The sequence below is a fragment of the Branchiostoma floridae genome, chromosome 2 (assembly GCF_000003815.2).
Source record: "Branchiostoma floridae strain S238N-H82 chromosome 2, Bfl_VNyyK, whole genome shotgun sequence".
Taxonomy (NCBI): Eukaryota; Metazoa; Chordata; class Leptocardii; order Amphioxiformes; family Branchiostomatidae; genus Branchiostoma; species Branchiostoma floridae.
In genome coordinates, this window is record NC_049980.1 from 22,529,777 (window position 1) to 22,544,846 (window position 15,070).

Genomic DNA, 15,070 nt, shown 5'->3' on the forward strand with positions numbered 1-15,070 from the left:
TGCGATTTTTTTCCATTTCAATCACCCCCTCACAATGGTTCTCCATGGTTTATCCCTTGGTATAGAATTAACGAGAAAATAGCAAAAATCTACATGTGCAAAATATGGTCTCGTAGAATCAAGTCGATAGAAAAACACGGACAAATGCAGTAAGTCAACTTAAATTTTCTAACTTTTCCGAAAGGTCAAGTTGGCCATGGCTGCCAAATAAGGGTGGCGGTGTATGGATTTTCTCTTCAACATCTTAAAAACGTATTTTCCGCATTTGTATGAGGAGATAATTACATGAAGGGCCCTAAAGAATGTCGAGTGTTTCCAGAAAGCCGGCAGGATGAACTTTGGATTCTCTTTTGATTTCTTGTTCCCCCGGTTTTCTTTCATCTTGTTACTTTCTTTGCGCTTGTTTGTTTCTTAAGCACGCGTCATTTGGTAGAAGTCATGCTGCAGAACAGGATCTGAAGAGTCTAATGATCCTTAATGTGTGTTTGTACAGTTGTGAACAGTGGCATCTTTTCAACCGTGAACTTTTTTTCTTTTCAACCATTTGATTTTCATTTGATCACAAATCTTCGACGGCCGCAGCCAAGCCAAGAGCTCTAGCTTGTGAAATCTTCTGGACCTGCAGTAACCAACGTATTCTCCGAGCAGAGGTTAGGCTCCGGCTGTTTTTTTAACGTTTGTATTAGTCGATTTTATCGGGCTTTCCATTTTGCATTGTATCTTGTATTGTTGATACAAGATACAATACAAAATATAAAGTCCGTTAAAAACGACTAAAAAAACAGCCGAAGCCTAACCTCTGCTTTGAGAGTACAGTAACGTGCTGAACGTCTACCGTGCCCTGTTGGTCGTGAACGAAAGAACTTTTTCGATGTTGTTGAAAGTTCATCGACATCATGAGGCGAAATTCACGAAACTGGACCGTCACATTTTGTTTCCAAATTAAAACCATTGTCTTAGCATAGCGTGGATGCCAGACCACCATCATCCGATCTCAATGTAACATCCATCGTGCAGGGTCTAACTCAGTCGGTCTGCGTAGGCCCTGGCATCCAGGCTACCTTCTTCAATGTGTCGCCTGGGTGTTTGTTGTTTGTTTGTTTGTTTGTTTGTTAAAAGCTTGTTTGTTAATAGCATAATTCAAGAAGCTGGGGATGGATTCGTATCATATTTGGTCGGTTAGTAGGGGTCGAAAAAACAACGATCAAGTTCGACAATACCGGCTTTCTATGGTACTGCAGCGGACCTTCTGGTTATTTGGTATCCGACGTGTTTATAAAATTTGACGCTGTTGTGTTGTGTCAAAGTTGCATTGTTCTTCATGATATTCTGTAACGCTGCCATTATTATGTTGTGAAAGCTCGCCACCTTATGAGGGCAGGAGTACGGAGAATTGAAATGCCTCATAATGTATGAAGAAGCGCTTACAATAACTAGAGTTCGGCGACCTCATACCTCCATGAAAATTTAGAGCTTTCGTAAATTTCATGCAATTGACTAACACATTAACATAATTTATACATGGTATTGTTCATCATTGACTAACGTACACATGTCACAATTATAAAATTCCCATTATTAATCATAAAGCGTTTTTGCAATTTTACATAAATTAAGGAAATAAGTTCCTCATTACCATATTTGGTATCTGCTTATATTCCACCTGTCATAGTTAACATGTGTTACATTTATTGAAGTCCAGTTATTGAAAACAATGGAATTATACAATTTCCTCATTAATTATGCAAATTAAGTCCTCATTTGCATAAACTGTATATCATTATGAACATCTTTGCCTAAGGTACCCGCATGCCTAATATGATGCCAATCCATCAATCCTTTCTGCAGTTATCCTCTTTAGAATGTCTTGACAAAAATGCCCCTGCAGTTCCGAAATTAAATGATAGGGGGCTAAAACCTGCCCCACTTTGTCATGACACTGCAAGCTATATACCAGCCAAATGTTAAGACCATATCACATGCAGGACAAGAGATACATTGAAAAAACTGCCATGATATAATATCCTCATTGATTATGCAAATGTAATCCTATTTTGCATAATTAGCATTTAATCTTGTACAACATTGTCTGAGGTACCTACATACCAAAAATTATGAAAATCCGTTGTTCCCTTCTTGAGTTATCCTCGTCAGAAGTTTTTGACAAAAATGCCCCTGCTATCCCCAAACTAGACGGTAGGGGGCCCAAACTTATGTAATTTTTTCCTGAGCACAAGAGCTATCTAATACTTAAAAATCTTGACCATAGCATGTTCAGAACACCGAGATAGCAAAACCGGAAGTTGCGCTGCAGTACCAAGGCCACACACCAGGGGGCCCCAAATTGACCTTGACCTTCGTCTTCCCAACCCCTACCTACATACCAAATATCATCGTAGTCCATCAAGAGGTTCTCAAGTTATGATGACCACAAATATGCGGACACACAGACACACACACAAACACACACACAGACACACTCAAAACTATACCTCCATTTTTTCATGGAGGTAAAGAATTCCGGAAACACAAACACGCACACACACACACACACAGACACAGACACAGACAGACCCAAAACAATATTTTTTCATTGACATAACAATAAGGAGAAGGGGGGGGTGATGATATATATTACAACAGTACAAAAATCTTTTATCTTTGATATAACATATTGCTATATGAGAAATCATATACATGTTTCATGTTATACCCCACCTTACGTTAGCAGTTTTCTAAACGTGGGTTTTAAACAAGAAGGCGTATTATGCTTCCACCCGCTGTCAACAAACTTTGGGTGAAACCTTGGATGCCGACGACACGCACATCTCTACCAGACTGGCTACGCTGGCTAATACTGGGAAGAATGATTTGCCAGAGGATTTTTGCTACCAGATGAGTTGGTCGGCTGCGCAGGAGGTAGAACATGAACCTAAGTGTAGACTGACTCCCCTGGCCAATTTCCTGAGTATTTGCCGAATTCTACGACCCCCGTATGAACATGATGAAGGAGGTCTGTTGGCAACAAATTCATGTATTTGATGAGGACATGTAAGACGTAAAATTAAGTGAAAATTTAGCATGTATGCTCTGTTATATCATAGCTTAATTTCGAGCTTGATGCACAAATTCCTTCTTATAGTAAGGAACAAGGTCAAGTCGAACGAAAGCCTTGTGTGATAAAAAATTCGCCCCGTTTGTAATATAAAAGACATATTAGCGCTCTCTAGCGGTGCCTGTGATAACTGCCCTGCCATTGCGTGACAAGCTGTAAAGTTCGCCCTGTACTCACAAGAAGAGTTCGGAGACCTCATATCTCCATGAAACATTCTGATTATGCAAAGGACTTCCACATCTACGTATTTGTTTGCTCATGTACACCTTTAACTGACTTACGCAGGTCAAAGTCTTGACAGTGAAACTATTGCATTTATCATGCAAATTAAGAGTATATAATATATATTTGCATAATTGGTATCTTTTAATGTTTCACCTGCCATAACTTACATATTTTACATGTCTTTTAGTCCTATAATGGAAAGCAATGCCAATATAGATTTCATTAGACTTATCAATTCTAATTTACATATTTTGCACTTCATTATGTACATTTCTGTCTAAGCTAACTACATACTAAATATATGCAAATCTCTCGTTCCTTTCTACAGTTATTCTCCTTGGAAGATTTTGACAAAAGGGCTCCTGCAGTTCCAGCAAAAGCTGCTACGGGACTCCGGACCCAAATCTACAGAATTTCTTCTTTACATCACAAGCTATCTGCTACCAAATATCCAGACCAAAGCACGTCCAGGTCAAAAGGTACAAAAACCGTTTGTATTTTTCTGCTGCAGTACCAAGGTCACATACCATGGGTCCAAAAATCGACCTTGACCTTTGTCTTCCCAGTCCATATCTACTTAATCATTACAAAAATGTATAATCCATCCAGATGTTCTAAAGTTATGTTGACCACAGATATAGGGAAACACGCACACACAGACGAACACGCACGCACACGCACACACACAAATACTCTATTTGTGTATATATTTAAAAACACTAATACAATGGTCTATTATTTGTGTTTGAATCTCTCCGCGACTTACTGAACATCTTTCTGCTAAACCCCTTAGACAACCTTCAGTAAAGTGCAGTTGATTGGACCTACTTGGAGACCCGCCCAAGGATTCCGCTCGCGTGACGTAAAGGTTTCTGGAGCAGACCATTCTAGTCAGTTTGACTACAGTCCGGTCAGCGGAGCCGCACCCAGCTCAATCAAGGTTTGGTCTATACTGTATATTTTCAGTATGCTACAATATCTGTATTAAAGTAACGCCTATAGTAAGTAACATTGTATGCACAGCATTGTGTATGTGTTTGTCGTGGACTTTTTAACTTCTTCTGTTCGCGACCTCCTCGTTTGTGTGTGTTGTGGATTTGCTGGTTCAGCGTCGGACGATTAATGGACGATTCAGGGGGAACCAGGGATGTTGTAGGCCGCAGTGGTGCGTAAATTATTCAAGGCTGATTTTATAATAGCGAGGCGGGAAGGTCCAGTACTCGGCCAGGTGGGATTCAATGCTGATTTAGAAGGGAGGATTCAGTGCTGATTCAGAAGGTAGCCAATGAATCAGAGCTGGTCTAGGGAGGGAAAACATGCCATATTTGCTCGTCTTTCTAGTTCAACGTATGTTCGGACAAACCATTGGTGTGCTTGAACTTGCTACATGGGAACATAATGGCATTATTGGCATACATGCATAATTTACACACGTTGTTCTTGCCATCGAATGATCTGAAAACATCGATAAGGTGCAGTCTATAAAGGTGACGTCACCATGACACATATCTATACAGTGCTGTAGTCATGGTAGTTAAGAAAACCTGCTAGACCACATGCCGGGTTCGGCAGAACACCTGTTTGAAAAGGTCAGCTCCGCCTATGAGATCCCATCATACACGAAAGTCTGTAGCCTCCTTCATGGCTTTCTACAGGAGCTGTGTGTGTGGGAGGGGAGCGTTCACGATTTTCAACATATGGGCCTGATTTTTATGCTGGGAAGGTCGTGTCTGCGCCCACCTGAAGCTTACAACTAGCGGGCGCAGACATAGCCTCCATAGCAGGCTCTCTGGGACCTTTTTGGCTCATAATACACTTTTGCTGGCCACTTTTTTGCACTGGGTCGCTGACTGCCAGCAAAAGTGCATTATGGGCAAAAAAAGGCACCAGAGAGCCTGCTATGGAGGCTAGCGCAGACACGACATTCGCGGCATAAAACCAGGATCATGCGATCTACCTGCGATCCATACAAGTAATTCTACCGAACTCCATCGTAGGATGACCTACGACGTTTGTGACCACAACTTTTATAAACTATTGCGTCCGCTGCTTCCGCAACACACGACGTGCTGCGCTACCGTCGCGAAAAATATGTCTGCCCGAGTGTATGTGACAAGCTAAGCCAGAACACCGATAAAGAGAAGCACCAATAATATCTCAGGATTGATTATTTGTCACTGCGAACATCAGTCCAATAGGACAATATGTCACTATGGAACCAGCCACAGTACCTAACACCATTTATTTACTAAAACTGTTACATCGTAAACAGACATCCACGGGATCAAACGTCTGATAGGCTGATAGAATCGTGGTTTAGTTAGCCTACTTCGCGTACTAAATACATTTTATACAACGATGAACAAAACCAAACAAAAGTTGTGAAAATCTCCATGGCTTTGTCATTGATTGCTCATATTTAAATGGATGTCATGCCCTCCTACTAGATAAAGCAGTCTGACATCGAGACGTCAGGATTCCAACATGCCACCAAAAAAGAAGAATAGATCAAAGAAGATGGGGAAAGGAAAACTGAAAACAGCCATCCAGAGTCTAATGGAGGGAGAGGTAAACTTTTCACACCACTGTCGGAACATATCTGGACACATCCTACACAAAATATTCATATTTACACAACCTAATTAGATTTAGAATAGATGTTATTTCCCGTTGATCTATAAATATCATGTTCCTTCGTTGTTGTTTTTTTGTTGAGTATAAAGTTATGTATACCACGCTGTTTGCAATTAGCCTTCGGGCATGAGCTTGCAATAAAGATTGTTATTAAACAAATAGACCATTGAGACACAACCATTTCTGTGTGCTTCAATTTTCTGTTGTTTCTAGGTCTGTTCTATTGGCTAAATGTGGTGCAGTCCTATTTAATCGTTCCCTGACTTTGATTTCCCTCACTATGTAGATAAGGCAGGTTACAGTGAATCACCACAGGTTATACGAGGACCATCGTTAGTTTTTATACATGGATCAGTGTCACTTGATTGCTCAGGACGATCGCACAGACTCTTATTTTCTAGTTTGTTTGTTTGTATAATGTCGCTGTTGTTGCTTGTTGCTAGGACGACATGAAAACGGCTATCCACGGCGCCTTTGAGAAGCTGGATACAGATGGCAGCGGTTTCTTGGAGAAGGACGAACTCTACGAGGCACTGAATGAGTTGGTTAGTTTAACATTACCCTAGGGGGTGCGTAGATATAAGGAGAATTCTTTTATCCTGATCCTTAACATTCTTTCAAACACTTTTTTTATTCCTTGTTCAACGAGAAGACATAACAAAGAAATCGTACACATCGACGTAGTGTGAGAGACGTCCAAGTGAAAGAGCTCACTGTTTAAAAGACGTAAGAAAACGTCGCAGATACGATGTACAAACAGAGTAATAGATCTGATCGGAAAGTACATACATGTACGTACTGTTTCTGTTTTTAAAAAAATTCTAATGAAATGAATATATTTGCTATATATATTAGCATCCCCTCCGACTGTTTCTCGATCCCCTCACTAACGTGTGGTTTGTTTTGCTTTAAAGCTGGGTGCTGACGACGACGAAGTGGCTATTCCAAAAAAACGTTTTGACAAGTTTTTCGAAAAAATGGACAAAGGCGGTAAGTTAGGCACAAGTTCTACTGATAGAACCAGTCTCGATTTCTTATGTGCGAAAAATTGTTATAGATACTGTACGTCAAAAGCGGTGGAAGACGAAAAACATTTCATCTCTAACGTTAACTGTTCATTCAACGATTTTGAAAGATTAAGAAGAGGCCAAAAACGTTATCTTATCTTATCACGTTTGTGTTAATTCGGAAAAAAGAAGTCAAGTCCAACAAGTTTGGTTTTAGAAGTTTAATTTGGTTTTAGAAAATCGAAAATGGATACACATGTGTTTCGTAGTGTCATTGTCTTCATTCTCTGTAACGTTTGTTATCTAATTATATTTCAAGTAAATTCTATGGATGTCATCAGCGTGCACATTAATTTTCGCCTCCGGAGATTGTCAACATGACAAGAAAGTACCAAAATAGGAAAAAGGTGTGGCAGCCCTGAGTGTACTTGTAAAGTGACGGCAGTGAGGTATATGTAGCCATGAGCGTAGTTGTAGAAGCTTAAGTTCGACAGTAAAGTGACACCAATATGTCGTAGCCATGACTGTATACGTAGTTGTCAACTTGGTAAGTCATACCAGTCTACCACACTTGTGTCACCTTGCGCACTTCTTGAATGTATAAAAGGCTAGTTGTTTGTTTGATGATACCATGTCTTTCATGGTGTCTATTATGTAAAATCCTTCTCTCATTAAAGTTGGAGTCTGCAGCGGGTGTCATCCATAGAATTTACTTGCGGTGGCCTACAGGCCCTAGCCTTCATGTAAAAAATTGTAATTTTGCATTAAACTTATCATTATCATTACCTACCAGATGATGAGCATGAAGGAAAGATCTCCGAAAAGGAGTTCACGAAGCGTGCCCGAGGCCTCTTTAAGCAAATGCAGGAGGTGAGACTCATCAGCAGTTTCCAAGCACATACAGCTGTGGGGCGGGGCATTGCATACCTTACCTTTTCATTTCTGATCTGTATTTGTAGGACTGATTAATGCACTTAGTTTTCCTTTGTTTGATTACTTGAATTGCCATGATGCTGGATCTGACGCGTGGAAGATTTTAGCCTTCGATGTGGGATCCACTACGGGTCCCGCTGTCTTGTTGCTAAGTAAATGACATATTGGGAAAACAGAGGCCATCAATCAAAATTCATGCATCCAACAATTCATCAGTAGGATATTTTCTCTCGCTCGGTGGAGGCGATTGGTTTAGGTACTCTCAGGTACTATCATATAATGAGATACGACATATATGACAACGGCTTCATTCATATTTAAACTGCGTATTGTTCCGGAGACAAATCCTATCGAAGGTAAATCGTGCGATGTGTGTGACCGGAGCTAAACTGTGGATGTCCTGACGATAAATCTGCCTTTATATTCAACAGACCGAGGACGATGATGACGATGACTAGTGTCCGTTCAAGCGGGACCGGAGCTGAAATGGGCAGTTGTTTCCATAATGTGAACTGCTCGGAATAAAAGAGTCCGATGCTCCTGAGTATCTATTGTGGTATCTGTGTCTGTCGATCATACTTTATCCAGAACAAGCGGTTATCCAAACATGGTTTATAAAGTATAAATTGATTGAAATCACTTATTGCCCCTTTTGAGGAGTTATCTCATAGAACGTTTGAATTAAGATTGTTAGATATGAGGAATAATGTGCTCCACCTGTACTAAATCACAATATGTATTTCGCCTAGTTTATTACTACCTGTATTGTAGCATTGGCATATGTGCACATGCAAAGCACTATAAATGGATGCCATTAACCTCAGAAGTATGTCTTCACTGAGACGAAAAGAATTGAAAGGTTGTCTCTCAACCCCCAGATACAATATATTGACATTCTTTATCGATATACACCCTGCTACAATGCATTAAATTTATGTTGGGTAAGGCCTATGTTACATGAATAATTGAGAAGGTTATTTGAATGTCATTTGTTGCAATACTGAGGTGTTCACTGATTTATGTGCAATGGGCATTATGTGCAAAGTGTCAAACAACTCCGACTCTCTCACCTATTTCATCGTCTCTGAAAGATTTGGCATCCGAAGACAGGGACTATGTAAATAGAGATTTTGACGAAGGCATCATATTTTCTATCAAAATGTAAGGTACTAGTACCTCATTTGTATAAGATGAATTCCCAACCTTTTATCAAGCTATTCCCAGAAAGATAGGCACTGATCTTGACAGGCACAGCTGGCAGAGCATGATAGGAGCAGGATCATCTGGAATAGAATATTCATCCTTTACTGAGATGAAGCATGATGATCCAAGAGAGATCTATCATTCATAATCATGACCATAGCATCTTCAGACAGGCACGCGATATCAAAGCCGGAAGTTCTGCTGTAGTACCTTGGAAAGCCGCAAGGAGGCCCATTATTGACTTGATCCTCATTTTCCAGACCCTTTCAAATATCGTCCATCCACAGCTTCTAGAGTTATGCTTGCAACACACGCACACAAACTAGCCATAACCACAGGCCCTAGTAGACCCTGGGTTTCTAACAAGGGGGTCTGTGATAAGATTTCCTTGGAGGCATGCTGGTCCTGGAGCCAAGTAGCTGACTTCTGTAAGCCCTGGAAACATTCTGTATCCAGACCAGGCCAGTACACAAACGTCACAGAAAACATATTAGTCTTGGCAAATTGCAAGGAGGTAACGTTATGAGGTTTCACGCGTATCTATGATGAATTTGTTATTGTCTTTCTCATAGTTTCAAAACATGACCTTGACGAGATAGACACAAAGAATGCTTCAAAACACATGCCGAACCCCGTATCTGTCTGGAGAATAGAAAAATAACGTCCAGATCGGCAATGTTGCTACTGAGTGTAGGAAGCCTTCCACCTATATTCATACGCCAGGAATGTTTCTGTGTACTAGTAAGTAATAATGAGTTAAACTTAAATCGATTGACACCCTTGTCTTCCCGAGTCACAAGTCTTGCCACGCCCATTTCAACACTTCTCGGATTCTTCACGTCATCTTTCCTGATTTGACCATGTTGATTTGACTATATGGATTACATCCTCTAGGAACCTCAAAACCGATGCGAACGTGCAAATAAAGAAGTTTGGCTGAAAAAGCTAAGGTTACCTTCATTATGATATCTATAACGTTAAGTGGTCAGGAAGGTTGAACAATTGCCTAGCAGAGATTCTTAATTTTGTTCTTTCACATCTTGATCGTGGACCTTGGCATTGAGACTGACATTATTGTACCTTTTCAGAAGTATTTGTTGCAATCTACGACAAACATTTGCTCATTTTGTAGCTGCTTTGTACTATTTACAGTATGTTTGATTTTTTGGAAAAGAACGGAAAATTATGGCGCGCCTGGATGCCACCCAAATAATCAAATCAACATGGTCTTTGGTATAGAAAGAAATCACCAGTACCATTTTGACCCCCCCCCCCCCAATAAGCAGTAATAAAGATGACCTTTAAAGGCCGTTACTGGTCTTCCCAGAGCGAAAAAAACAGAGTTCTGAAAAACCCCATAGTGGCTCACCCGTCTATCCACATCAAGACGGTGAGACATTTCAGAACCACACCTACATATCACTTGTCTGGTTACCTCTGTGCACAGCACGCCATTCATTCTGACACTGACGGGAAGTAAGTACATTCATAATTTAGTTGTCATTTATCCGTTTGTAACAAAGTACATCCACGACCCGATAAAGGGGATTTTAGCTTTGAATTTCAAGGCCTCTTGTGGCAGGTTTACTGCCGTGATTAAGCTCTAAAGCTGTCTAAATCTACTTGTATGTCTGTCACGTTTTTTGTCCGAGACTCAAATGAATGCGGTATTTTTCGACTGGAACTGCACCCATATTCAACGGGACTGGGTGACATTGGAACACGCATTGGTGATAGTGCAGATTTATTGACGTTTGGCCATATTGATTTTATTATATGGATGACTTCCGCACGTCCGTGTCTCAAGCAACTATGGTATGACCAAGTCAGGCTGGTTCAGTGCCACAGTATTATTTTCTAATGACAGAAAAGGGGGCGTTGTCAGATGACAATGGGTAAAACACCGAAAGGTTACACAGTTCAAGGGACGGCGAAGAAGTAGGACATGGGTGGGTGCATAGAGATAACAAAAGATCCAGTGTCTCTGTTTAGTATTCCAATTAGAGGTCGAGTGGTGTAATTGCAGGGTGTGTGGTCCGGCATAACCCAGAGGTTTTAACCACTTAACGTTAGATTTTATAAGCCAACTTTGTATTTTGTCCAAACTTTTATTTTATTCGCACACTCGCATCAGTTTATGGGTTTCCAGAGGATGTCATCCATATAACCAAATCAACATGGCTTACTCCCAAAAATGACACTGAGAGCTCGCAGACACGTCGGCCGATCAAAACTTGGGTGCGGTGTGACAGGGTGGTTTTAGGTTTGACATGTACACAAGGACGCTGGTTTAATTTTCTACTTTTGTCTCATTGATTATGAATGAATGAATGAATGACTGGTTTATTAGCGCCAAAAACAGTGCGCACATACATGTACATATCATTGCAGCCATACTATGCTGAATTGGTGTATGATACATAATACATTTGTTAAAAACTTCAATAAGATTCATTAAAAAATGACACAATGAAAGGAAGTGTGCTATTTTTTAATCTGGATGTCCTGCTGTATTTAGCATAATCTTTGTTGAATTGTGGTCTTCTCTAATAGAATTGCACATAATACATATGTCCCTTTACTATGCATGGTGTACACCTTTAACTAACTTTGTCACTAAAGAGTTATAGCTCTTTTGCACAATTATGCAAATTAGAACCTTATTTGTTCAACCTGCCATAAATTACATATGTTATATCAAGGAGCTTTTATCAAGAGGCCTGTTGATAAAAGCTCCTTGTTTATATGTATTTGAGTGCTAATATGGAAACACTAAGATTATAGAATTTTCTCTTTAGTTATGCAAATCAAGTCCTAATATACCAAATTTGCATTTTATTTTGTTTTTATTCTCTTGAAAAGTTTTTTAAACTGCCTCTGCAGTTCCAGACCTAGATGCTGGGGGCCGAACCTACACCACTGTCAATGAGGGACTTACGTTATGCTGCCCATACATATGCGGAAACACATGAAATATTTAGAACTTTTGTAAATTCCTTCTTCTTAGCTCATTGATGATGTAAATAAAGACGTAATTAGCGTGATGTACATCCATTTTGAATGGTGGCATTCCCTACGTAAATTACATGGGAAGGGACTTTTCTTTGGCAGAATTCTAGAATTATGCAAATGACTTGGCTGTCCTTACCTTGTAAGAGCACAAATGTGTCATTCATTGATTTATTGTAATACATGTATGTTAACCTGTGAATGAGTTTCTTTATCAGTTACATGCATCATTTCCTTTATGTTTAATAGATTCAACTTGCTTGGTGAATATGGCTAATTTCTTAAAAAGGTTCTTCCGGAAGAAAATGGACAAGGGAAGGGTCAGGAAGAATGTGGAAGAACTCCTGGGCGATGAAGTATTATTCAAATGATTTTTAATCTATTCATTTACTTCAATTTATCATTCATCTATTTGTATGAGACACATGGTAGCTTGAAAAAAAGTCAGATTACTAGGAGGGAACCCCCCTGAATTTTGACCTGCGTTCTCTCTTTTCCCAGGACGCCTGTCAGGCTGCTGCGGCTGCAGCTTTCCAACAGCACGACAAGAAAGGGAAAGGGAGTGGTTACCTGGATGACAAGGAGGCTGACAGGGCCATCAACACCCTGGTAGGAGCCAAGGAGAACGAGAAGGGCATCCCCAAACATGTCATCAAGGACATCCTGCAGCAAGTAGAGAAGGACAGTAAGTAGAAATCCTATCATCCAGCTTAATGAGCATCAGTGAGGAATGAGTAAATGACATCAGGGTTATCCAGGAGTGGGTCACGTCCCCATCAGGGTTACATCGACCAAACTTGCAGGGATGCTGGGCTCAAGCCGTCACCATGCATTTTAATGGTATGCATGAAACAATAAGCTACATGACGTGTATATAACAAAGTCTAAATCAAAGTTTATTGCACAAAGATTGCACCAGGTTTATTGTGCATGTATAGCAAATAACATATTGAATAACAAACTTAATAATCTTAAATGTTCATTGTGCTTCGTGTTCCTGTCTGCAGCTAGTGGCATTACTGAGGAACAGTTTATCGGAGCTTCGTGGAACATTCTGAACCGGTACCACGAGGTAAGTCCTGGGATCATCGTCACGGACTGTAAAACAGCTAAATGTAATAAATGTTATCATTACGGTTGAGCAACAATTCCTCAATATTGAATGCTTAGAAATTGAATTGTTTCAATCCTCGCCCTACAGCATGAGCTAAATACGGTTCTGTAATTAGTGTACGTCCTGTCTAGTCCTGGACTGTGTTTCTACCTCTTGGTTAGGGTTTCAAATCACCAATGCCACTCTCGAGAAAGCAGGTTCTACTGGTTTATTCTCAGTCTCTCAGCAAACATCTTAATCAGTCTCTGAGGGTAGAACTTTTCTCGTCACAGGAGACAGGCATGTGGGGTTTTCTTTGCTCTGTACAACTTGTATCTGGTCATAATACACAGCTGTGACATCTCCCATCTGTTGGATCACTTTACTCCCTAACTCAGGTGCATAGTCAGCAGTTATGACAACAAAGTTCACCCTGTACCTCATCTTGGTTTCTGGGTTTATCATCTTCAGGATAACTTCCCTTCAAACTCTAGTGACGTTTGATTATACCATGCCAGGCTCGTACTGATTGTTTATCATTGTTTATGCTGTCCCATTTCCCACCTTGTAGAAGGAGCTGGCTAAAGCAGAGGGCAAGGCTGACTCCAGCAGCTCATCATCATCGTCATCCTCTGATGAGGAGTAAGCACAGCGAGATAAGTGAGTTTTAAAACATTTTGCAGCTTCCTAAAACTCAACTAATATGTAGTATTAATATTCTATTAACGTCTTTGCATATGATAAGATGGCAGAAAGCATGTTCCTTGTTGATTATCAGCACTGGTCATTGTGAGTTTGACATTTCCTAACGTTTATGAACAGAATCAACTCTCATAATTCCACCAGATGTGATGATACTGCCACATGAAAAAAATACAAGAATTCAAAGTTATCTAAAGATGTACCAATGCAGCATCAGTTATCCTGGGGTATATATACTTCAGATATTTCAAAACAATCTTGAGAAGGCCTCTATAACGACATTTTTGATTTGACAGTATTATGGCACTTGCGAATCATCACAGTTGATTTTATGTAAATTGGTAACTTGGCAACTCGGAACGAAATGAAATATTAAGTTTACTGAAGACTATAGGAGTAAGGGTCAGACATTAAGAATGATTTTGAAATGATAAATATTGCTTGACCCTACATAGCTTAGCGGCACACGATACAGTATGTTCAGTGAGCAATTCATCTATACCTCTCATTGTAGCCTGGAGTCCAGCATTGTTTAGCTCTTGAAGGTTGTTAACAGGGTGGCAACATTAGGGAGCAAACCAAATTCAAGCTAACAAGGCTGGATTCCAGGGTGGGCCACTTCCACTCACTGTTGAATACAATTTCTACCTATCCTCAGAAAAGAAAGATTGTTGATCCAAACATATTTTTGAAATTATTTCCAACCAGGGAAGTTCCTAGACCTGAAGCTGTGAGCAGACTGGTGGCATCAAGAGATGACTACAAATAAACAGATAAATACAATGACCTTAACAACTAGTCTAAGAGTGAATAATCAACAGAGATTGCGTAACTGTGGCGGAAAGGGGTACATGCGGGTATATAATAAGGAATTGCTGCGTTTTTTTTATTTATAACAGCATGAACAATGTATCCAGAGCGCCACAAAGTACCGTTGCCCCCTGTGCAGTGCATATTAGACCCGTTTGAGATTCTTTGAGGTGTTTAGGCAGATCCGTAAACCTGTATGATTTTTGGGATTAAACTTTCCTGATTGCTTCATAGTTACATTGTTTTTCTTTATGTTATGGGTTTAAAGGGTTTTGACTATGTTTAAATGACTAATTTTAGCTTTCCTGTCAAGAGATTAACACATGCTGACTCCATAGG

The 15,070-nt window shown here is 40.1% G+C and overlaps 2 protein-coding genes across 4 annotated transcripts; both read left to right on the forward strand.

Annotated features, from left to right (window-relative positions):
• The first annotated feature begins 3,682 nt into the window (after positions 1 to 3,682).
• On the forward strand, positions 3,683 to 8,459 carry LOC118407064 (frequenin-1-like). Of its 2 annotated transcripts, none has more exons than XM_035807485.1 (7): positions 3,683 to 3,819; positions 4,134 to 4,280; positions 5,788 to 5,908; positions 6,418 to 6,519; positions 6,889 to 6,964; positions 7,775 to 7,851; positions 8,346 to 8,459. In XM_035807485.1, the coding sequence occupies exons 3-7, from the start codon at positions 5,825 to 5,827 to the stop codon at positions 8,370 to 8,372; spliced, it is 366 nt and encodes a 121-aa protein (XP_035663378.1). In that variant the 5' UTR covers positions 3,683 to 3,819; positions 4,134 to 4,280; positions 5,788 to 5,824; the 3' UTR covers positions 8,373 to 8,459. The 2 variants fall into 2 exon arrangements, with proteins under 2 accessions (XP_035663378.1, XP_035663386.1); XM_035807493.1 differs by having other exon boundaries at positions 3,688 to 3,819; positions 4,134 to 4,274; positions 5,786 to 5,908.
• A 2,009-nt stretch (positions 8,460 to 10,468) lies between these two features.
• Positions 10,469 to 14,687, forward strand: LOC118407046. Of its 2 annotated transcripts, none has more exons than XM_035807474.1 (6): positions 10,469 to 10,593; positions 12,376 to 12,482; positions 12,628 to 12,811; positions 13,134 to 13,198; positions 13,791 to 13,879; positions 14,630 to 14,687. In XM_035807474.1, the coding sequence occupies exons 2-5, from the start codon at positions 12,396 to 12,398 to the stop codon at positions 13,863 to 13,865; spliced, it is 411 nt and encodes a 136-aa protein (XP_035663367.1). In that variant the 5' UTR covers positions 10,469 to 10,593; positions 12,376 to 12,395; the 3' UTR covers positions 13,866 to 13,879; positions 14,630 to 14,687. The 2 variants fall into 2 exon arrangements, with proteins under 2 accessions (XP_035663367.1, XP_035663359.1); XM_035807466.1 differs by having other exon boundaries at positions 10,480 to 10,589.
• The last annotated feature ends 383 nt before the right edge of the window (positions 14,688 to 15,070 follow it).

Coding starts and splice junctions, on each gene's coding strand:
- LOC118407064 (XM_035807485.1), top strand. CDS start 5,825: ATGCCACCAAAAAAGAAGAATAGATCAAAGAAGATGGGGAAAGGAAAA. Junction 6,520..6,888: donor ACGAGGCACTGAATGAGTTG/GTTAGTTTAACA, acceptor TTTGCTTTAAAG/CTGGGTGCTGACGACGACGA. Junction 6,965..7,774: donor CGAAAAAATGGACAAAGGCG/GTAAGTTAGGCA, acceptor ATTACCTACCAG/ATGATGAGCATGAAGGAAAG.
- LOC118407046 (XM_035807474.1), top strand. CDS start 12,396: ATGGCTAATTTCTTAAAAAGGTTCTTCCGGAAGAAAATGGACAAGGGA. Junction 12,483..12,627: donor AAGAACTCCTGGGCGATGAA/GTATTATTCAAA, acceptor CTCTTTTCCCAG/GACGCCTGTCAGGCTGCTGC. Junction 13,199..13,790: donor TTCTGAACCGGTACCACGAG/GTAAGTCCTGGG, acceptor CCCACCTTGTAG/AAGGAGCTGGCTAAAGCAGA.